This window comes from Aythya marila (genome assembly GCF_965140915.1).
Source record: "Aythya marila genome assembly, chromosome: 2".
NCBI classification, from domain to species: Eukaryota; Metazoa; Chordata; class Aves; order Anseriformes; family Anatidae; genus Aythya; species Aythya marila.
The window spans coordinates 45,206,983-45,230,036 of NC_139043.1; the positions used below are offsets into that span (position 1 = coordinate 45,206,983).

The 23,054-nt window shown below is 39.9% G+C and overlaps 1 protein-coding gene across 1 annotated transcript in view; it reads right to left on the minus strand.

Annotated features, from left to right (window-relative positions):
- Window positions 1-5,392: 5,392 nt before the first annotated feature.
- Window positions 5,393-23,054, minus strand: part of CPNE4 (copine 4) — a 178,802-nt gene continuing 161,140 nt past the window's right edge. Inside the window, exons 12-15 of the mRNA XM_082754794.1 lie at window positions 19,441-19,492; window positions 14,225-14,358; window positions 11,722-11,958; window positions 5,393-5,631 (exon numbers count right to left, since the gene is read on the minus strand). Coding sequence (XP_082610920.1) covers window positions 5,500-5,631; window positions 11,722-11,958; window positions 14,225-14,358; window positions 19,441-19,492 — 555 coding nt within the window. The 3' untranslated portion in view covers window positions 5,393-5,499. The remainder of the gene's footprint in view (window positions 5,632-11,721; window positions 11,959-14,224; window positions 14,359-19,440; window positions 19,493-23,054) is intronic.

A 23,054-nucleotide genomic window follows, 5' to 3' on the forward strand; every position in this document is an offset into this window, starting at 1 on the left:
CGCCTGGGTTCTTTTTTTTTTTTTAAGCCTGTGTCTCCGTTTTGCCTCGCCGTTGTGGTGTCTGTGTGCGCCCGGCTGGGTGTGTGTGGCGGAAATTTGGCGTTCGCCCCCATAACTCTGACCCAGAAAACCACCCACAGCGTTCACGCTTGATTTCCTGCCCTTGTGTTTACTTCTTGCCCTCCTCCTCCAAGGCAGGCAGTGTGAGCAGAAGCACATCCCCCAGGCACCCCGTCCCGCTGGTGTCCCCCTCCCTGAAGCCAACTGCTCATCTGCACTGACACAGGGACCGCTGGGTCTTCTCTCCCTGGCATCAAAAGCATCAACCCCACAGGGGTACTGCTAAATTTGTGTGTCCTAGTGGGGCCCACCAGTACCTCATGTCAGCACCTTTGCTCCGACAAAGACTTCTATGCCAGCAGGAGTGAGGGGTCTCAATCTCTTCCCAATTTCTAAGCACCGTGACAACCCTACAGTGGTGCCCACCCTACCAAAGTCCCCAGGGAGTAGCAAAATACTATTTATCCCCATTTTAAAGTCGGGGAACCAAGGCACACAGCAAGATTAAGTGACTGCCGAGTCGTGATGGATGTTTGCAGCCAGAGAAGAGGGCTCCCTCGATGCTCACTAGCCTTGCTGCCACGGTTTGGTGCTTTTCTTATCTAGCATGCTGCACAGCTGAAGTGGCTGAGGATTTCGTGTGCCAGCAATTCGCAAGTAATATGTTTCTGGAGAGAAAAAGTTTAATGCTGTACTTCTTTTCACCTTCTTTTGGACATGATGCAACATCAAAACTTTTTTTTTTTTTTCTTTTCTCTTTTTCATGATGATAAACAAGAATTTGACTCTGTCAATTTGTGTGTGGGAAGGGCAATCAGATGGCAAACTGCCTGCACAGTAATCAGTGGGACGAGAATTCAAATGCCTCCTGAGCACAGTGTAAAATTCTTTCAGCAGCAGGAATTACTAACACGTTTTTGAAGAAGGAAGAGAAAGAAAGAGTGCCCATTACAAAATAACCTTCCCTGCTAGTCTGCTGCCTCGAGCAGTCCTCAGAACTGCAGGACCGAGGAAATGGAAGCACCACTTTTGAACTGGCAACCTCCACAAGAGAGAAGGCACCTAGGTTTCACCTGGTCTGTGCTGGGGAGCTCCCTAGCTGTGCAATGAAATGGGGAAAACAGAAAGTGGGGCTGAGTGCAGCCAGCTAAAGGTTTGCAGTGGATGTTACAACCAAATGGGCTGCTGGCCTGACCAGTACCACCCGCAGAGCTCTCTGACTCCAGGAATATCCTCCACTGACATGCGACTCCCCCTTCTCAGCCCAGGGCTGCAGGTACAAGATCTACAAGCCAAGGAGGTTGGATGGTGTGATAAACTGTATTTTCCCTGTAGCAAATGGCACTTCCTGTAAGTTAAGGGGGAAAAAACAACCTAATAAGTGTAACCTTATCTCAGGAGTCCTCCAGCTTATCCCTTCTATTCCAAGAAATGTTAATGTAAATGTACTGATGTTACATGATGTCCATGCCACTTAGCCGTAAAGGGAGTGTGTATAGTGCCTCTTTCACTCTGGAAAGGATGGAGATATGTTTATATTTGCACACTAGGTGTGACTGCAAGACCCACAATCCCAGGTGAGAAAGTTCACTGAATAAGCAGTCGGGTGCTTCCTGGGGGTAAGCCATGTTCTGTTTGTGCAGCCGGAGAGCTGTGCTGAAGGAGGCAGCTCTGTTCTAACTCATCAGCAACCATTTTACTGCAGTACAATATTGAGGCTCAATAAGCCAGATGACCTTCCATCACAACACCCCATGGGTAGGTAAACCTATGGGATGCAGTTGGGTGCTGCGGACTTGTAGGGCTCTGTTGGGCACATCTGCTCAGAGCCAGGGCCTTCCACCTGTGCATTTGTTGCAGTGTCACCTCTGCAACCTGGAGCAAGCCTTGGCTTAGCCCACTTTTGGCTGGCTTTCAGACAGGTGAAACTGTAGACCTTTTGGCTGTCATCAGTTGTGTAACTTTGATATGTGCAGACTAAAGTAAAAGACGTGTTTTAAAGGTGTACAATTATTAATATTTAATTTTCTTCTCATACCTGTAGACTCTTTCATCAAATGCTATCGAATACGATATTGCTGATCACAGTAAGAATTTTACATGGATAGGTTTTACCTTACCATAATAAGCAATTAGCGGTGTATTAACACTTTTTTTCTTTTTATTAATAGACTTAGTTTACCCTACATAACTAAAAATGTAACTCAGCTCAGTATCTAGCTCAAGAATTATGGATGTTAATATATTTTGAGCTAATAGGGATGATGAATATCTTTTGAGTATTCTGAGACTTTGGGATATTGGATTGGATTTGAGTAACAATAAAAAGGAAGGCAGGAATGCAGTAGGCAGAGAAGATACTTTATATCATCAATTACCTCAAAAGGACAATGTATAATTTATTATAAAGGAGTTTTCAGAATTTGAAATGATCCATCAAAAGTCAGTAGAAGTTTAAATTTGCATAAAATATCTACAAGAGAAATGACCACAGTTAAGCCTAAAGGGAGAATGGCCTTTCTAAGCCCTAACTAGAAAAAAACAGGAAAAAAGCCATTTCAGTGATATATTCATATATTTAAAGATATTACTATGCACAAAGCCCATATTATCTTATTGCACTGAGTAACCTGGAGCAATGAAAATAACATTCAGAGCCTCATTAGAAATCCTTTACCATATGACTAGTTTTATCTTCTGTGCATTTTCCTACATCATCTCACCGCACTATTATGTGTTTGTTTGGCATGCTGGAGTCTATATAGATTGAAGAAGATTTCCAATTGAGTTTTCAATATCATAGAAGTGTCCTTTCAATTACTTTGAGGGCTGGTGCAGGATTGCTGATCTATATCACCACTGATGATGATTTGGTTTTAAGCAGACTGCATTTATAACACGGATTTCAAACAGAAAGATCTGCAGCAACTGTGATTCTCTTGGGACACTTATATAGACCATCTACGTACGTGAAAATGACTGATGGGTTATCTAGCTCAGCACGCAATAACCATTGAAACCACCCCTTAATCACTGCATTTTGTGTGGTGCTGCATTATAAAAGCTCCTTGCAACACCTCTGCTGAGGACAAGCTGCAACTGCCCAATTCCATGCAACCATGAACACTTCACAAATAATTTAGCTGAGGATTGTATGTACCAGAAGAACAATTTCTCAGTTTCCTAGTTGTCTTGCTGAAAATTTTCTATTATTTTCCTTCAGTCTGGCAAACAGTAAAGGCTAGCCCCTCCTCAGCTGCTCTTTAGAAGCCTAAATGCATGCCAGGGTAAAGCAACATCCTTTATGTTGGAAGAGCACCATCATGCCTTTGAGGAACTTAAATCATGTTTCAAATACAAAACTCCCCCAGTACCATTAAGAGATATTCATGAATACATGGCAGTGATCTTCATCGTACAGATGAGGAATCTGATGTACAGAAAAGTTAAACAACTTGCCCAGGATTGCAAAAAAAGATATGAAGAGCAAAGAACATGGAGCCATTGATTTTTTCAGTCATGTGCTTTAAGAGTAGAAAAAATGCTCCTCCGGAGAATAGGAGAGGAAAGAAAAAAGGGGGGAAATGGGAACAAGAAACTAGAGATGTCTTAGATAAGAATTAAGATACATTGGCAAAGTGGTATATGAGATATAAGGGGAAATCAAAGCATCTTCCAGCTGAAAGCTGAAATACATCCACAGAGGGGAAATCTGGGAAATGTGCATCCTCCTGCTCAAATGAACAGTCAGCCATTAAATGAAAACGTGGATTTGAGATCTATCAGTTGGGACATCTTCACACAATTTATACCTATGACCAAGTAATACTTGGCTGCTGTTCAATATCCGATCACCTGAAGAAATCTTTACTAGCAAGTGTGAAAGACTGCACTGCAGGATATGGATGGAGAGGAACTGAATGTGCAGTGAAGACAGCCCCATGCATCTTGGCTGCCTTCACTTTATGGTACAAAATCATCCATCAAAGCTGATCCCGTGGAAGTTGCTTCTAAATGAGAACAAGGGAATTAGAGTTCTACACTATCTGCAAAGTCATTGAAAAATACATATATCTAAAACCAAAAAAGCCTGCCCACGGGTGAGATTTTCCAAAATATTCAACGCTGGCCCGAAATGCCTTCTTCTGGAATTTGCAACAAGAATATATTTGCTTCAATGGGAACACAATTCATCCAAAACCATGCACTTTGGACAATCCCACACAAATTATTTTTGGTCAAATGTTTTCTTTAACTTCTAACAAGCTATATCTTTCACTATTGTCTTTTAGCAAACGAGGAAGCCTGAATTCAATCACTAAGAATAATGCTGATCAAATTTGTTTATTTATATATATGCATATTTCAATGGAAAAAACAACCCACTGCTATCATGTTCTTGTTTGTCCTCTTTAAAAAAGTGTCTTGACTATTCTTTTGGTACAAAATCAGTTTTTCTACGACAGACGAATGATGTGTGTGTGAGAAGTTTCAAATTATTAGTTGTCACAAAATCAGGCCACGTAAAATTTCTGCTGGAAAATGTGTCACGCAGAGTTGGATATTGGGTGTGAGATTAAAAAACCACAACACACAAATGAAACAAAAAAAAAAGAATTCCCAAGCATAATAGACTCTAAACGTGGGTAGCCAAAATACAACCCATTAGAAAGCCAGCCAGATCCTTTGGATTAAGTAGATACATTTTATGACATGCAGTCCTGGTGGATCATGCCCTCCAAGCCAGATCTGAACGCTTCGTAACAGGTGGATGTGTTAGGCTTTTGACAAATTGCTGCTCAGGCCACATAGTGAGTGGGCATGTTTGGACACCCATGTTGCAAACCGCTAATGTCAGAAATGCCCATGCTTAGAGCCAACTATCTCTTGAAATAATTTATTACTCCTTTCTTGGGAGACGGAAGTCGAAAGCAGGCAGCTTTGTGGCAGAGAGAGAAATAAAGACAACAACTGCAAAACTGTGTTGTTTTTATTTTAAACATGCAAAATACAGTTCATGCATCTGCCATTTCGAAAAATCTCTCAGTTCATAGCAGAGTAAACCAAAGACATTTTGGCTATCGACTCTCAATAAATATTTCAAAATGCTTTACAGTGTAAAGATAAGAAATTTAGCAAAATTTCAACAAACCTGTATAAAAAACAGATACAGATAACTTTTTATTTCAAGGCGACATGCTGTAATGTAAAGAGTTCACTTTTTTTTTCTGGATGTCTTTTTCCTCATAAAAAGTTTTCAACAATACAACCGCTTAACAGATTTAAGCCTTCGGGCTACACATGCAAAAAAAATGGTTATTGTAGTTAAAAATCACCAAAACGTGCTATTTTTTGTTTCATTTTTAAGTACAGTAGTTGTAGACAGTAGCATTTCTCTTTTTTTTTTTTTTTTAATTTTGTAAAAGAGTGCAGGCAGGTTCATGGAGCTAGTGTCCTGGAAGACTCGTACTCTGACACACATTTTGGTTTTATCCCCTTGCCATTGTAATAGTCCACGACTTGGTTTGGAACTTCAGCCAAAACGCTTTTTGCTAGAGCAGCTGGGGATGCCTGCAGGAAATGGTAGAAAACACAAGTGTTAACCTGTGTCTGTGCCAGAAATGCCAGGGCTTTCAGAGGCATTGGTGCCATGAGATCAAGGCAAGAAGTATGGTACAGAAATGGAAGGTAAAAAAGACTCAAAGTGAGTGGCACTATCGCTGGAAACTCATTTTGTAGGCTGCTTGGGGCATGTACCTGTAGCTGCCCAAAGTACATTAAAGCCAAAAGTGCTCTGCATGTATTTCAGATACAATTTGGACTCTTCTAAATTCAGGGCTAGGGCAACTCTTGTCCCAAACTTCTCTGCACTCTGAGAGAGCACCACATCATGATGTGATAGTCTGCAAAGACTTCCTTCATCTGTACCCAGTAAGGGACCCTGTACAACTTTACAATGAACATGGGTAGAAGGGAGGCCTTCGTCACGTCTCTGCTCTCCATTTACATAAAAATATTTAGTTTGCATTGGAATTAAATAACTGTCAAGAAAATGTTTCGTGCCTAGGCTTTGAGAAGGTTTTAAAGCTCTTTCACCAACATATAAATGCTGTGTGTCACCCAGAGGCAGCTCCTTTACGAACTGATGGCCCTGAGATGCGGAGATGGCCAGGGGCTTTTGCCCCAGCTGGGAAGGAGGGGTACCCCTTGGCCACATGAGACCCTGTGCCCTCTGTTGACAGTGAGTTGCTGCCTCACACACACCCTGACAATGCTTCAGTGGGGCCTGTGGATGTTTTATGGGCAACCATTAACCTACACGTGCTGCAGGGATTTTCTTCAGACCCTGTACCCAGCAGTGATAGAACTGGAGCCCTGTTCCTCCATGGAGCCCCAAAGCACCCCTCTGCCCTGTGTTTTGGATTTGCTTGTTTCTAGAAATTTGGGTTAGAGATGATCGAGGTCCCCAGACCCAGCCTGCCTGACTACATTCCCTCTGAGCCCACCATAAAAACACAGGAAAAATGCACATGCTGAAACTGCTGTGTTTATCTCCAGGTACAACACACGGCTCACACAGTGCAGCTCAACTGATGCACAGGAACTCCTTGCCCTGTGGCTGGATCCCATTTCTTCTGCACACCAAGTCCTTTTTCCCTCCACTAATGAACACTTTCCTTCTTTCTGTCTGTAATATTTTCAGCCGGGATTCAAAACTAGCATGTTGCAAAGTTGTATTGACTGACTTATTGCCCTGCTTTCTTTCATGGGGTTGGATCCTTATGACTTCAGAGTCTTACGATTAGGGTTACATAGGATGTACATGGTAAATATTTCACAGGCATGCTAAGCCAGAGGTGCAGAAAGCCCATGGGGTGTTATAAGTTCTGCTATTAAATGTTACAGTACTACAAATACAAAGATCATGCTAGCAAAATTAGAAATACAATTATTTTTGTCTTTTGTATTTTGGTATTTTGAGTCACAAATGATTAGCAATGAAAAAAAAAAAAGAAACAGTATTTCCAGAATGAGACATTTATACCAAAATATTTGAGTAAGCAAAAGTCCGGAACATTTCTGCATAAACAAACTGGCAAAGCAGAACCCATATTTTGTGCAACAGCACAACAACTGTTCCCAGGTGTTACACAGCAACAGAACCCATTTATTTTAATTCTTCAAAGTGAAATGCATGTTTTTTCACAGTTGCCCTGTTCTTGCCTAAACCTCTCTGCACTGAAATCAGCAGAAAATGCTCCTTGGAGTCAGGCAAATAACTCATTTCTATGTTACCACTGAGAATTCCTGTGTTTTTTTTTTAAATCTCCCTCCCAGGTGTGGCAAAACTTATATACCTTAACTTGCCTTTGTGCCATTTTACTAGAAATACAACCCTAAAAAAAAAAAGGGTGAAAACAGAGTAGGGAAAGAAGAATCCTGGGCCATCACTGCACACACAAACCCTAGCAATCAGGAAACCTTTCTCTATGTTTAAAAATGCTGGGCAGGGGCCACCAGTAGATGGACAACTGTTGCCATTAAAATATTTCACCATGCCCATGATGTCTCTTGGGCCTGAGGCTCTTTTTAATAGGTAGCATCCCCAAAATGGGGTTAAAGGTGATTTCCCGTTTAACAGTTTGGGTAACTTGTACCTTCTGTATGTTTTTGTGGTAAAGCACTCTTATTTCTAGACCAGATGGTGCAAAGCAGCATTTGTGTAGGTAAGAATTGGACCAATACCTTCTGAGCTAAAAATCAGTCTCAGTTCAGCAGTGCTGCCCAAGTGAACTTCACTTGGTGAGTGTTTTGCTATAATGTTTTTGCCCCTGTTTAAATGCTATGCTTGAAGAGCATCCTAGCAATAAACACCTCAAGATGAATAGCTCTCAACTGATGGCTAATACACAACAATCAGATCACCCAGCAGCAGGAAAATAATCCCCTATGACGATAATTGGTATATATTACAAATGGCTGTTGATTCAGTTCTATAGCTTCACCATGCTTAATCTTTAATTACGGCGAATAGTGCAAAACATTGCCTCTTGCAGTGGTGAAGAACTATGCTTTCCACACTCATTTGTGATATGTGTTATTAAGTCACAGTTGTTAGGCTTTGTAATTAAACACAATGCAGAGCGCAATACAGTCTTGTTGCCGCATCACAATTGTGCACAGTAAAAATAAATTTTAAGGGAAAAAAATCAGCTCTTAAAATAAAACTGTGAATTAATTGAGACAGGTGGTTTTCTTCATCTGCATTTCGGTAACTGTGAGCATCACTGTTCTACAGTTTCAAGTGAAGGATGCTCACATTGCTGGGGTGGTGATAATTATAGAGGGAAGAAACTCATTTGGGTTCAGAGAAAATATTTTCCCTTTCTTTTTTATGATGCTCCCCTGTAGTGAAATGCACATATCACCTAATATGATATGGGACAATTATTTTAAACAGTAATGGTTACCTTCATTTTTCAAGCCTCTGCAACTACAGATTTGCTAAGAATCAATACAATTATTAAAGCTTTACTGAAGTACTCCTGACACACTACATCGTGTATAAGATTAAACCCAAATAATAAAACTCTCTCTGTCTTGGGTCTTGAGCTAGTAAAACACTGAAGCGGGTCTGAAGTTTAAAGTATGTGATTATTTGTAACTATCTGAGTAAAATACCTGTATGAGTGCTGTGGAGGATCAGAACCTTCCCTAAAGTCAGTCTTACAAAATAAAAGGTATTCTCTCTACAGGTTATTTTTTAGAACATCCTTTCCCCTCATTTTGATTTTCTCAGAGGGGCAGCTTTTGGATATATTATTTCTGATCTCTTTCAATAGATACGAGCTTTTGAGCTGCAGGCTGAGATGAGAACTGAAGTAATGAAAAAAATATTGTTTGGGTTGACTCCAAATGAATTCTGGTTTACTATTCCAGAAAAACAAATAAAATTGCTCACACGTAACATCCCTCCTTCCGTCAATAGTAGAGGCAATATGGATTTAGGCATAAATAAATACTTGATTTAGCAGAAAAATCTATAAACCCTATACAACTTGACTTGTAGTCTTTCTAATGAGATCTTTCAACTTTTTTTTTTTTTTTTCTACTCAATAGCTGAACATCCAAAGTAGCAAAACTAAACACAAGGTACAAAATTTACAAAAGGGATGTGATTTTTAACCAAATATATCTTTTACTTAAAGCTGTCAATTGTAATACTCTGTTTTATGGTAATTCCTGTATCTGATCAGAACCGATCTGACAAAAATCTCCCAAATTTGGGGTTAAATCTGCATTTTTCTGTGAGAAAAAAAAAAATAAATTTGAATCAAAACACCATACTCATTTCTACCGTGAAAAATTATCTCACTAGTTGGTAGAAAAGACATAGCCTTTTGTTTGTGCTGAGGATAAGCACGCAAGATAGCTGTGAATGTCACTTTGTTTAGAGAGATATTATTTGGGATACTTCCACAACAAAGAAATTCAACCAGAAGTGGCTGTTGTTATGGGCACTCATCCATTACACTGACATTTATTGAAATGCTGGAAGATCACAATAAACAGACTAAATATCAAGTTGCATAAGATATATCGTCTTTTGTGATATACCATATACATTATCTATCTCTAAATGTCTATTATCTCCATTACTGAGACAAAGGGGCAGTAAAATATCTCTATTTAATAAGAGCAATAATTTTTTAAGATCGCTATCCTCTCTCAGTACTGGGGTAGTTAATCTAAACCAACTTAAAATAAGATATACTCTTCATTTGACCAATGCTTGCAATTAAAACCACACGTAGGATCACTCGCAAGTTAACACCATAGGCACAATATATTTGGCACCCCAAGAGAACTGCGCCTGTCAGTGTTAAACCTATTCAATCAAGGATTATTTCAGCTTTGTAATAAAGTCGCAAAGCAAAACTAAAAATAACAAATGCAGCTGGCTTTGCCAGTTCCTTGCAGAAACATATTTTTCAACTAATTGAAGGCAGGTCTAGCACTGGTTCATAAATAACTTGCCTTTTGACACTTTTGCTGTAGACTACAGTGCAGCACTACACACTTGTGATTATCTGATGAAGGAGCATCGTGAGCTATGAGCAGGTCATGCTCATACTTTGTTCCAGCAGATACTTACTAGGTGACTGAGCAGCACTGTCAACACAGAAATGTACATATCTACAATTGGGAGGCAGCTCCGCAGCCATTTGGTGTGGCATCACTGATCTAATAGCACAAGGTGAGTTTTACATCATGCGAGGATCCATTCTTTACATAAAGGTGAGGGCAAGGAGGAACAAGTCTCTTTCTCTTATACCTCAGTGGAGTTTGTGAAAATAAGAAGGGTGTCTAGATCTATGACAAATATGGCAAAATTTATTTTGAAGAGAGAAAAAAGAACAACACTTGAGAAGAGGAAAATAAAGTGAAGTTTTGGAAGTGGCAAAAAGAAAAAAATAATGTCATGTGGTAACAAAGAGTCCAGAAAAAAATAAAGAAATGTAAGCACTGTAAACCCATATGCAGACCAAAACCAACCCAGAACTGAAAACTTCTGTGTAACAAATCCAGAGCTAACGATCAGTAGGGAATGAGAGCAGTTTGGGAAGGGCACTCTCATGATGAAAATGAGCCAGACACATAAAGGAATTTTCAAATCCAATACTGAGAATATCCTTCTTACACACGAGAGAGTAAAAACCACTTGAATATAACGGAAGGAATGAGGGAAAGAAGGGCAGAGAAAGATGGAAAAAACAGAGGGAAAAGGATGGGATCAGCATTGTAAAGGAACACAATGGCAGTTCCACATCTCTATATAGAGGAAAAGGACCCTGAAAAACCAGGCCATGTAGGGGAAAGCTTCTATGGGTGAACACTGTCTGTACCTGGCTGCTGAAAAAGTCCCTGGGACAGATGCTGCAATGTAGGGCAGGTGACTGAGGAGAAAAGTACATGGCCAAGGGATTATTTCAAATTTGGTAAGTTAGTGCTGGGTCTGTCACTTCTCCTCCTCCAGAGTGTCTCCTATAACATGATGGGCTCACACAGGAACAGCTGGCTGAAGGCGCAGGGAAACTTTTAGTAACACCACTTTTTTGACTGTGTTCTTTTGCAGAGTTTGGGGCAAGGTTTGGAGGAAACCAGGATGCTCTGGGTGGATAGTTCTGTCTTTGAGGACTTAGAGATCTGAATTTCAATAAGGAAACAGCCTCCTGGTGAACACTGCGAGTACAAATTCACAGCCACTTCAGGGCTTGGTGGAAATGAAGGGACAGCGTACACATATGGAAATGGAATGCAACAGCCCTAACAGAACAGATGAAAAGAGAATGGAAAAGAGACATCAGGAAAAGCAAGTCACAGAAATCAAACTAAAATCATGGAGGAAATGAAAGTCAGGACTGGCACCACAAGAAGCACAATTTTCCCTCATCTTTACCTTCTTCCCCCTCCCCACCTTCACCATCTCACTGATGGAGCACATTTCATTCTGTATTTCTTCTTCCCCACTTCTGACACAATAATGCCATTGACTTACTGAACACTCCATTTTCATCCAGTTAGGCCCAGCCCCAGGGACCATTAACTACATGTCTACACGTTCACCCTTCTGCAGAATGGATGGAAAAGTCAGCTTACATGTTTGAAGTTCCTAAATGGCACAAACTGGACAATGTCTCGAAGCACAGGCTCGCCCTTGGGAGACCTCAGGATCCCATCATCGCCATCCAGCATCTGCATGTCACTAAAATCGGCGTTCCCCACCCCGACGATGATGACTGACATGGGAAGGTGAGAGGCGTGGACAATGGCCTCCCTGGTGTCAGCCATGTCTGTGATGACGCCATCCGTCAGGATCAGCAAGATGAAATATTGCTGAAGTTGTTGGGTGAGAAGTAAAAATCAGATCATTAGTTAGTCTTCCAAAGCTGCCTGCCTTTTATATAAAAGTGCTTCTGATAACTGTCAAACACGGACTTTTTTAAATAGAAAAGAGCGATTACTGTGACTCAAGTGTTAAGTGCACTTGCCATGCAAACCTCCTCAGCTACTAATTTCTCCTCTGCTGCAGTTTGGCTGTACTTCACATCAGTTCCAGGAGCTGGAGGGAGCCAAGGGATGCACAGTGCAGAAAAGGGGGATTCTGGCTGCTAGGGCAGGGAGAGTCAGGACTTTGGCTCGCAAGTCTGGAATAGACCTGAGATCCTCACTAGCCCTATTTTCCATCTGCTGCACAATCACTTCTGCTGACAGTTTCTGATTACATTTTTTCCCCTTGGGAACCAGTGGGAGGCAGGGAGGAATGGGGTATTGAAGCGTTACAAGCTTGTAGCAGAGCTGTCAGGGAGGTTATGACAGCACTTTGCAGAGGAGCTTTGCTAACAGGCAAGTGGGATGGGTGCAGCCATCTGCAAACTGGAGGGTGACCCACTGGTGCCTGCGGGAGAAGCACCCACCACGGCAGGTTGTATTCTGTAGAGCAATGGGATCCCTGAGGAGAGGAAGGTCACATTCAGGAAGGAATATATCCATTTTCAAACACTTTATATGGAGCCCTTAAGAGAGGTTTTCTCATTCTCTAAAGGAGATCAAGCAATTTTCTGCACCTGTCATTTCTTTCCCAGTACTCCAAGGCTCACCGGACTGGAATCAAATGGGCTATTACATCTTCACTCAGTAATGGGGAAAAGAAACTCTCACTTGGGTCCTTTATGAATAGCTAGGCAGCTGGAGTCATTTAACAAATGTACATTAATAAGAAAAATGTACAGTTCATAGAATTTGGTCACTCTGCATGAGCAAAACCAACACACAAAGCATCATTACAGTTTATTTATATGCAGCTATATAAACTCACATGGAGTTCTGTTCATTGTCTTCTGCCGTAAGTAAAACAAAACATTAGGCAAGATAGCTTTACCTTGAAGAATTGTGATATAAACTAATTTGATCTTCAAACAAACAGAAAGTGGAGAAGCTTAGGTTTAGGAAAATGAAGCAATTTATTCGATGTGACATAATAGTTCAGAGACAGCACTGGGAACAGAGTGAGCCACCTCAAGATTAAGTAGGTATGAAAATACAAATATAGCAATTCCCCAATGTAGGAACGAGATCCTAAATAGTAACAATATACCGTAAATTGTAATGAAGTGACAATCACAAACCCAAATTCATGAACAGAATAGTTTGGGAACTTCAAAACTTCTGCCTTAACAGGACTTATTAAAAAAAAAGAAAAAAGAAAAAAAGAAAAAAAAAGCTCACAACATGAAGAAATCTTAGGGAAAGCTCCAGACTTGATGAGATGCATGTCCATGTGCAGCTCTGTTCTGTTCCTATACATAATCATTCTTCTTACTACAGTGTACGAGTTGTCTCTTACATCCTTGACTACCAGAGCACTGTTCTACAATTGTACATGTAAATGTCTCAAACCTACTCACTCATGTACTTTCTCCCTTTCTCTCGCTCTTCCTTTCTCACATTTGTCTGGAAGGCAGGAGAAAAGTCAGCCTAATGCATTTCAAAGGTGTACATTAAAAACATCATCTATGTTTAAATCTTATAGCCCAAGAAATCTGGCATGGTGTTTATATCAGATGCAGACTAACAGGCTTGTCTCCTGATTTCCTGAAGGCACATAATACTACATGTCAGTAAGAGTAAATTGAAAACTGTATTACTACTGTTTTAAGAGGAATGGTTAGAAAAAGCCCTAGCTGAACAACAACAACGAAGTTTTTACACGGTCTCTGCAAGATACTTGAAAATGGGTAGTCTGCGTAGGGAAACATTCAAACTCCTCTGCTGGTATAATCAACACTGCTGGGGCTTGACCCCTAAATTTTTGTAACTCTAGTCCTGCCATTTGTGTTTCCTCTGTGAAGACCTGGGTGTGTTACAGTCAAAGAGTGCTAAAAGCAGGGAACAGAACAGTGAGGGAAGAGTTCATAGTCGTGACTATCGAAGAGGTAAAGGTTAGATACACTACTCCTACCAACACAAACTCACGTTGACTTCTGTGAAGGCAGTTAGTAAAAACTGTTAAGGCTTGACTCACATACACTGAAAGGCCCTGTTGTGCTGGCCTACAAGAGACAAGGCAAGAAAAAAGGCAAACATAGCATTATGCCCTTACTGAGGCTTCCTTGGTGTTGGTCTCCTCCGATGCTGATTTTGCCACCTTCTGGATGATGGGAGCAATGTTTGTTGGCCCATACAGCTGCAGCTTTGGAAGGCAGCTCTGATAAGCCTCCACAACACCTTGTATTCCTGGCAGGGAAAGACATACAAAAGGCAAATAAATGTGGAGCACATCACCAATATCATGCTTATTTAAAGCATAAATAAAAGGCAGGTTCCTAGTGAGTAAATTGTAAATATCACACAATTAGCAAGGGCTAACAACCTCAGATAATTTCCAAGAAGCTGCTTCTAGCTGCCTTGAAGCTAGTTTGTAACATATAATTCATTATAACATACTGCCCAGCAGTTTTCAATGTCTATTTTTCAGGTATCAGCTTGCAATGCAATAGGTTTCATTCTTCTCAGTTCAAGGTGTAAGTGATCACTTGCTGATTCATGCTAAAAGGGTAGACACAAATTAGAAACCCTTCAACACTTCTCTCTCCTCTTCAGATAAATATTTATTTCTGTTTATCATGGTAGTTACCAACAAATCTACCCTTTGCACTTACAACTTAGAGCTGTCAAGAAATTCAAACATCTTTTCAAATACCTAGCTCCCTTGTGCTAGGAAAACAATTTTTCAGGGTAAATTTGCATAATTGCTCACAGGTTGAACTCGACCATGACCAAAAACTGTGAAATCTTAGAAGAAACAGAAGGATGCTTTCCAGTCTACAGAAAAAATGAGCTTAGTCAAGAAGTTTTGATGGAGAACTAGCTATTTATGGCTTTTTCATTTCAGGATATATAGCCAGACCAGTGAGAACAGACTTCTGCTGACACCCTTGACAGATCACAGAATGGAAATTGGTGTTTTCAATCATTGAGGAGAAGGATTTCTTGAAGTGATGTACATTAGCCTCCGCATTCAGAACTTCCAGCTTACCAGACCTTAAGGATTAAGAGGTCTAAAGTTGGAAAGAAAGTTATAGACTGAAGAGCTTTGTAAAGGATGCTGAAAGAATGCAATGGCTTCAACAAGATCTTGAGCCAGTTTGCACTGAGACTGGCACACTCATGAGATTTTACTCAACCACGTTTACAGGATATGAGTGCAGATCCATTACTAACAAATTACAGGGAGCTGTAATTACTTTACAGCGATATACCTGAACCTCCTACGATGAAATGGTGGAGAACATAGTCTTTTTTATGGATAGTTACAAACATATTCTTCCATTGCAATGCTTGCAGACAAAAGAACACTCTCTGGTTACAGCTGTGATTGGCTAAAATGTAGAGTAATGGCACAAAATTTCCCTTGGTAATTCCAGTGGCTAAATTGCATATTGCAAAACTGGCCCTTTGTTAACTGCCAATTTCAAACCTGCTAAGGACTTCATTACATGTACTTACTGGTCTTGCATGAAGGCCTCATAAATCTTCCCTAAGCTGCTGACAAGATACACTGTGTTTTTTTTTACTTATGCATTAAAATAATATGAGATAAAGCTTATTCCCTGCAGTCCATACAGGTTTACCATGCTTTGTGTCAGGAAGTGCTTGCATCTTAGGAAGCAACATGTTCTAGAAACATCTTTTTTGTGAGCAATCTCAGTATAATATATTTTTGAAATATCTACTTTCCTTATATATCCAAATCCAACAGAGTATGTGAGTGGCTTACCTAGTGGCTGACTTTTCTTGGACTCTTATTTTAGATAGAAGCAATGTGCATCATTCCTCACAATTTGTCTCTTACATTTTTAATTGGAATCCACTTTTATAGCTCTAATGAAATACAGTGTATGCACGTATACATATGTGTGTAGAAGAATGCATGTAAAATGCATGCACATTTATCACTTTCTTCTTCAGACAATAAGACTATGAATACTAGATATAAGACTATATGTAAATAAGTAAATACTAAATATGACTACAAATACACTATACTATAAATAGTAGAAATAAACTAAATATAAGACTATAAACACTAGGATTTTTTAGAATGTAAATAGTGATAGGAGAGGAAAGGTAAGAATATCCATATTTTATGTATCCCAGTGATCTTCATATCAAATATTCTCAGTTTACAACCAAGTCCTATGCATTTCTTCTGAACATGCAGGTGTATCTACAATAGAGTCCAAAGAGTTATTGCAGCTTGTATGGGCGTACTGAGCTCGCCTTGTCTACAGACACTGTATGGATTTACTGGGGACCACAAAACCCACTCATTACTCTGATTTAATATTTATCCTATGCTGAACTCTATGCTGTGCAGTTGTGCTGGACCCAATGTTAGGGGGACTGAGTTCAAAGTTATCTTGGCAGCGCTCACCTAAACTGCAGTTACAGGAGAGACTGTAATGCACAGGGTGGGTTACTCGCAGAGCCAGGCAGGGCTCTTACCAGCTCGTATGTGACCACCCAGAAGGAAGCTTCTGCTGACCACAGGATGTCCCCATTTGCTACTGCATGAGCATCATCCTTTTTAGTAGTCTTGGTGGGTTTTCATGGGAGTGGTAGACTGAAACTCTGGAAGAAGTTTCCCTCATGTAGAATTAAAAATATACGTTTTCTTAGTCAAGTAGGATATGAGGGATTAACTGGAGTACAAAATACTCAGTCCTTATTATGATCACCCCTTTGTTCATTGAAGAGTTGACATTTTAATGTAATCCCTTTTCAATATAGGGTGATACTTAACACTACTGTGTGTCAGTGAAAGCTCATTACTTCCACAAAGAAAGGGATTTCATTCCTCAGAAACAAATCAGACATGTACTCTTTACATTGGATCCAGCCTCTGTTTCTTTGCTTGAAGCAAGATATGCTTCAGCAATTTCTCTGTGTTTTTTGGCAAGCATACTAAATATTACAAGCTAAATAGTGTGGTCACTAAGTATTTTATCTCCCTTCCACTCCTTCCCCAAAGAGCATCCTCTCTTCACATGATGTGCTGGGGTTACTGCAACCTGTGCTACCTAATACAGCTGAGAGCATCTACAAAAATTGGAGAAACATCAGAGAACAACTGGCTGTAGGAACTAATCAAGCATCCATTACAGGCAGATGATAAGCAAGCTGCAGCAGATGATTAAACAACATGTTTTCTGGTCTGTCTCCTTTTCTTGCTTTCATCCAGATGGACATTATTTTAAATGGTATAATTTAGGACACAGAAGTGCCTTTGTATCCTTTAGATGTGTGTATGAATGCTCTAAAATTTCCTGCCTGGTCTTCTTCCATGCTGCAACCCGCTTCTACAGATTCTTAGCCCTAAAAGCCCTAAAACTTTTAGGGGATGGATTAACTTCTCAAATAACTGACTCTTATGTGAAGAACAAATAAAGATTAAATGCATAATAAATACTAAGGGACATAAGCTTAGGCAAAGTTCACAGAGCAGCTCCTTCCTCTTATTTTTTTTTTTAAATCTCTCTCATTTCCACTGCTGTGTTTTCTTTTGCATACATAGGATGCATGAATAGGAAGTTCTTTACTTGCAGAGGGTTTGTCTGTCCAACCTCTGGCCTGCTCTTGGCACTATATAAGTGTGACAGCCTTTTCAAATACCATTCAATCAATACAAATAATTATATAACAAGGTCAGCCTGATAAAAGAATTAGCCTTGGATTCAAGAAAGGCAGTAAAGGGGGATTAAAAATGTTGTCATTACATGGACAGCTAGGGCCTTTTTGAAGTATGCAAAAGGTCAGAAATGTTCAACATTTAGACCAGGAAACAAAGATACACTACATGTATAAACATATTGTCACATAATGCTGTTTTAATTAACTCAGAAGTTTTATACAGATCAGGCCCGTGTCTGTGTTCAGAAGCAGGCAAGCTAATGTATTTTAAAATATGACTTCTTTCCTTGGACAAGACAAAGTCATGAGGTCTGTTCCACACCTCATTTCCGCACCATCAGTGTGAATAAAATCTCAGCTTAAGCTGGCTGACAAGCTTACAGACACATCTAGATCCATACATGTAATTTTTGCGTCTTTTAACTCCTTAAAAAAACTTAAAAGCAATGTAAAAACTGTACAGACGTACTAAGCAGCTGTAGGACTTATGCTCAATTACATTTCAAGCATCTGACCTACAGAGGCTGGAGCAGTCCAACAATCCAAGTGTATCTACAAAGCAGGAATGCTCACTGAACCAAACACAGAGGTCTTGCATTTAAAATGTGTGAAATCTGAAATCTTTTAATGTCTCTTTTCATTGAATTGCTTGTCCTTTCTTCTCTTCCTCACTTTATTCCCCAGCATGTTAATTCCCATCTTGAACACATTCTGCTGACTATACTAGAAAGAAAACCACTAATAAGCCTGAGAAGGGCTGGAAGGAGCAGCTAGAAACTTTGAATGAGAAGTGCATTTAGAAACACTCATTTCAGTGTTTGGAAGGGAGCAGAAGAATAAAAGCTTGTATATTTTAGACAGCAATGATCATCTGGCCAAGACTCTCGGATACGTGTTAATCTAACATTACTTACTTATTTAGAGATTTTTTTTCCTATTATCCTCACCTTTTACAAATGTATGAATCCTGGCAGGAGATTATAGAAACAGCGTCATCACTGCAGACCTCAAAAATACATGACATAAACCAAAATCTGATACAAGAATCTGTCCCCTGACTACTGAGGATTAGTGACTGTTGCTAGAACACTCTTATACATTAAAACAGCTCTCACACTAGTCCTCAGCTGCTTCTCTGACTCCTGTGCTGGATCTCATTGGGATGACTGGCAGCAGGCTACTGGCGCTATAGGTCTTGCCGAACAACTGGCTGTAAACAGAGGGAGTCCTTGATTACAGAGGTGCACAGCGTGCCTTTGTCTTTGCATGTCCTGCCCTTGGTTGTGCAAACTACGTTTCTGTAGCCAAAGATCTGGAATGAACCCAGAAAACATGGCTCTAGTTTTCAGCAATGCCTAGTAATCTGGGGACGTGCAATGCTGAATGTCCAACATGGTGTTCTTTCCGTGGGACCTATTTTTCAGGACATTAATGTGTGGCACTTGCTATGGTTTCTAAAGCTAAGCCCACGGGCTTGGAATCTGTCGGGTTTAGAAGCTGTTTTCTTTCAAAACAAAACAAAACAAAACAAACATTTTGAACAATACTCAAGGGATACGATAAAAAATACAAACATATTTTGCAGACAGCGGAAAATACAACAGTTGGTCTGTTCTGGTGTGTTACCTGCACATTCTGGGTTGTCTTCGTTGAAATTGATTGCAAAATCATGAGAGACCTGCAGATAAATGGAAAGAAGAGAAGAAGATTGTAGTTGGAAAAATTATTCCAAGAGGACTTGTGGTTAAACACCCTTTATATTCTTTCAGTGTTGAACCAAAGAGATCTTTCAAGCTTTCAGCATTAAGTGTGATGTACAGTCCCAGTTGGAACTCCCCGCAAAAACAAAGTACCACAAATGGAATCAAACTTGTCAATAACAACAATGAAGGAAAAAAAAGGGGGGGGGGGTAAGTAGGAGGGGAACATAACGAAAAAACACCTAGGTGTTTGAGAAATCACATAGATGTGGTGTCAGGACTGGGCTACCAATGTCAGCCACATGGGACTGATTGCTGAGGAGAGATTTAAATGCAAGCTCTCTAGATCCACATCTCAGATTGCAGAACAGCTAAAGCAGGTTGTGTTACAGCATTGATAGCACAAGCTCAGCCCTATTTTGAATCCTCCATTCACACATGTGAGCAATTTCTCATTTGAAGGCCATGGGATTACTGTGAAAATAATTTATTCTCCAGAGACTCAAGGAAGTCACTTAGACCCACAGTGAAATAATACTAATGTAAGAAATGTAAGAAGCCTAAGCTGGTTAAGAAATTAGAGTAGGTTTGGGAGAAATTAACAAGAAAAAAAAGAAAAGGATTTTTTCCTTAAATTTAGTAAACATACCATTTTCTCATGCTCCAAATTTGTCTGTAATAAAATACCCCAGAGATATTTTCTAAGAGAAATGACTGTGAATACAAAAATGTTGCTGATTTTCTAATAAAACAATATATTGTATCCTTGGAGGTTTGGGAAAATAATACAAGACTTCTGTATGCATAAATAATACAAGACAATGTAAGTCTCGGTTTCCAGGCTTCCTATATCTGTCTTCACTTAGAGATCTGCAACCACAGCACAAACCTATTGGGATTGAAACTTTCCTCAGATGCACTTTTCTGGTTCTAAAGTTTGTTCTTGTCTGCTTTGCTTCCCAGATTCCTTTTTGCACCGTTCTTTGACCACTGAGAAGGCTTGATTCTTCTCAAGCTTCCTGTTCTCTTCAATTGTCTTGAATGAAGCCCAACTTTTGTCTTGCAATGCACAACGTACATCTATTTTTTGGTTTGCAAAAATGGATATAGCTGAGACTTGAGCAGGCAATTTGACTATTTTTAAGTTGAGCTCAGGTATATCATTCCAGAGTCACGAGGGCATTCATACAGCTAACTCCAATTACGTACCTTTGAGACTTTATAGATCTCTGTAGGACATTCAGAACAACTGCCAGCAGTCCCAGTCATATGGAAAGAAATCTGTTTACTCCCTGTTCAATGGAACATGGATTATTTGCAGAAAGAGATTTATTTATTGGATGTCACTGTTTTATTTGCTAGTTAAGATGACTTCCATTTCTAGGACATAGCGCAGAAATTGATCTATGAATAGATGCTACACACAGAGCACATCCATAGTAACCACTCTTTCCTATATGGTTTGAAAAGATTCCTTAAAGCCAGCTAACTTAAATCAGTCTAATTTTCCCCAGAGTGTGATGTCAAATGTGCCAAATGTGGTCTCTAGCTGGAACTAACCAGAAGCTTTATCATCACTGAAATGTTCATCCTAAAAGTGGCTCTTAAAGCATACACAACAGGAAAGGCACCAACAGAATTAAACTTCAGGAATAACTTCAGGACTGCATCCATAATCCTGCTAGAGTTCTCTGTGAAAGTCAAAATTCAACCATACAAGTGGATTTGTTTACCAAGTAAGAAAGATATCAAATATATGATTACAGAGACGCTTCTCTAAAGGTGAAGTGGTGTAGGTTGGCTAACTAGAGCCACAGAGAGTTTGTCATAGAGAAACAGGATTTTGCTATCATATGCTGTTCTTGCTCCCAGCAGTGAGGTCTACCATTACTTACTAAAAGCTTAAATAAAGTGGGACTTCTACCACAATGGGAAAGGACTGAAATGAGAACTCACCAAAAAGTTGTCAGCCAGATTGGCTCCAGCCTGGAATTTAGGATGACTACACCAAGCATCAGTTGCTTCTTTCAAAGGATTTTAAATTGATTATTCAGGCTACCCTTCTTGGCCATGGGAGATAATGCAGAAAGTCACTACGCGTGTTCCTTGTTGAGCAGGCACAGAAGAGCAGGGCTGTCAGATATGCTTCAGAGGTGCTCCAGAGCACTTCTGTCTGGCTGCTCTTGTATGTCTCTTGGCACATTTTGCCCAGCTGGTATCTGCCAGCCTCATGACCAGCTGCAGGCCAAAGGTAATTGCAGCTGTCAAGAATGGTTGTGTGAGTTTTCACTCACTGATGATTTTTTTTGTTGTTGTTGTTCAATAGCCTTTCTTTTTCCTTTAGGCTTTCTGTTTTTTGTATTAACTGCATCTTAAGAGCAAGAAGTACTGTGATGCATGTATACGTATCGCAGGCTGATTCTTCCAACGTTGTGCCTCTTCAGTGATTTTATTTCTTTATTCCTAATGCATTTGAAATTATAGCAGAAGAAGCACCACAATTCGTTTCCACAGCCATGAATACAATATTTTATTCACACTATAAAAGCATAGGCTGAATGCTTTTGTTACTATTCTTGTTTAGGATCACACTATACAAACAACTTACATGGTTCAAAGCTATAGCATCCAGGCTATTATTTAAGAAAAATGTAAGCAACTGTTTGGACCAATAAGAAAGCCCAACTCTAGAATGTGTGTAAAATGATCCAAGAAGTAATACTGTCTGAGCAATGGCTGCTATTCTCCTAAATCAAGTGGACCTCATAGACTGACACCCTTGTTCACAAGGACCAGTGTTACAATTTACCCTGAAGGCAGGAGAGGAGACAGTGAAAAAAGAAGGACTTGGTTGTTTCCTATGCTCTCTGAAAAATACATCAGAATATAAACAAGATATAAGAATAATGTGAAGTAAAGAAGTTCTTTGAGCAGCTCAGTGATGGTTCACAAACAGGAAATCATCACTCAGTGAAACCAATGGCAGGTATTTTTAAAACAGGGTTCCTCCAAATGTTCAGAACTCATTATTCCCCACTCTGGTATTTAAATCAGCTGGGCTTTCCCTGCTCACGCACTGTTTCCCTTGTGGTGGCTAGAATTCAAGAGGGACCACACCAGAAGAGACTTCAAGCACATGAGATGTTCTGAAGGCATTATCGAACTCCAGCTCCTACCTGATAAGACTCCACGGAAAGCCCAACCGTGTCAGAAGCTGCACTTGACTCTTAGGAGCTTTGGATCTAACAATCAGTGCTATTGTTTTAAACATGGTAAACATGGTGAAAGGTAATGAACTACTATATATATATATACATATATATATATTTAGTTTAGTTAAACATTCAAGGCCTTTGAGGATGAAACTCAAACACCACTGATGCCAGATGACCAAAAGTGGGTATACTAAATGGCATCATTCTGATATTGAATGACACAGTCCTTATGCACTTTCAAAACTGATAAACTAATGGGGAAAACAAGGCAGAAATTTGAACATCTAAGATGCTGAAGACTAAGAAATCCTCAGGGGAAAAGTAA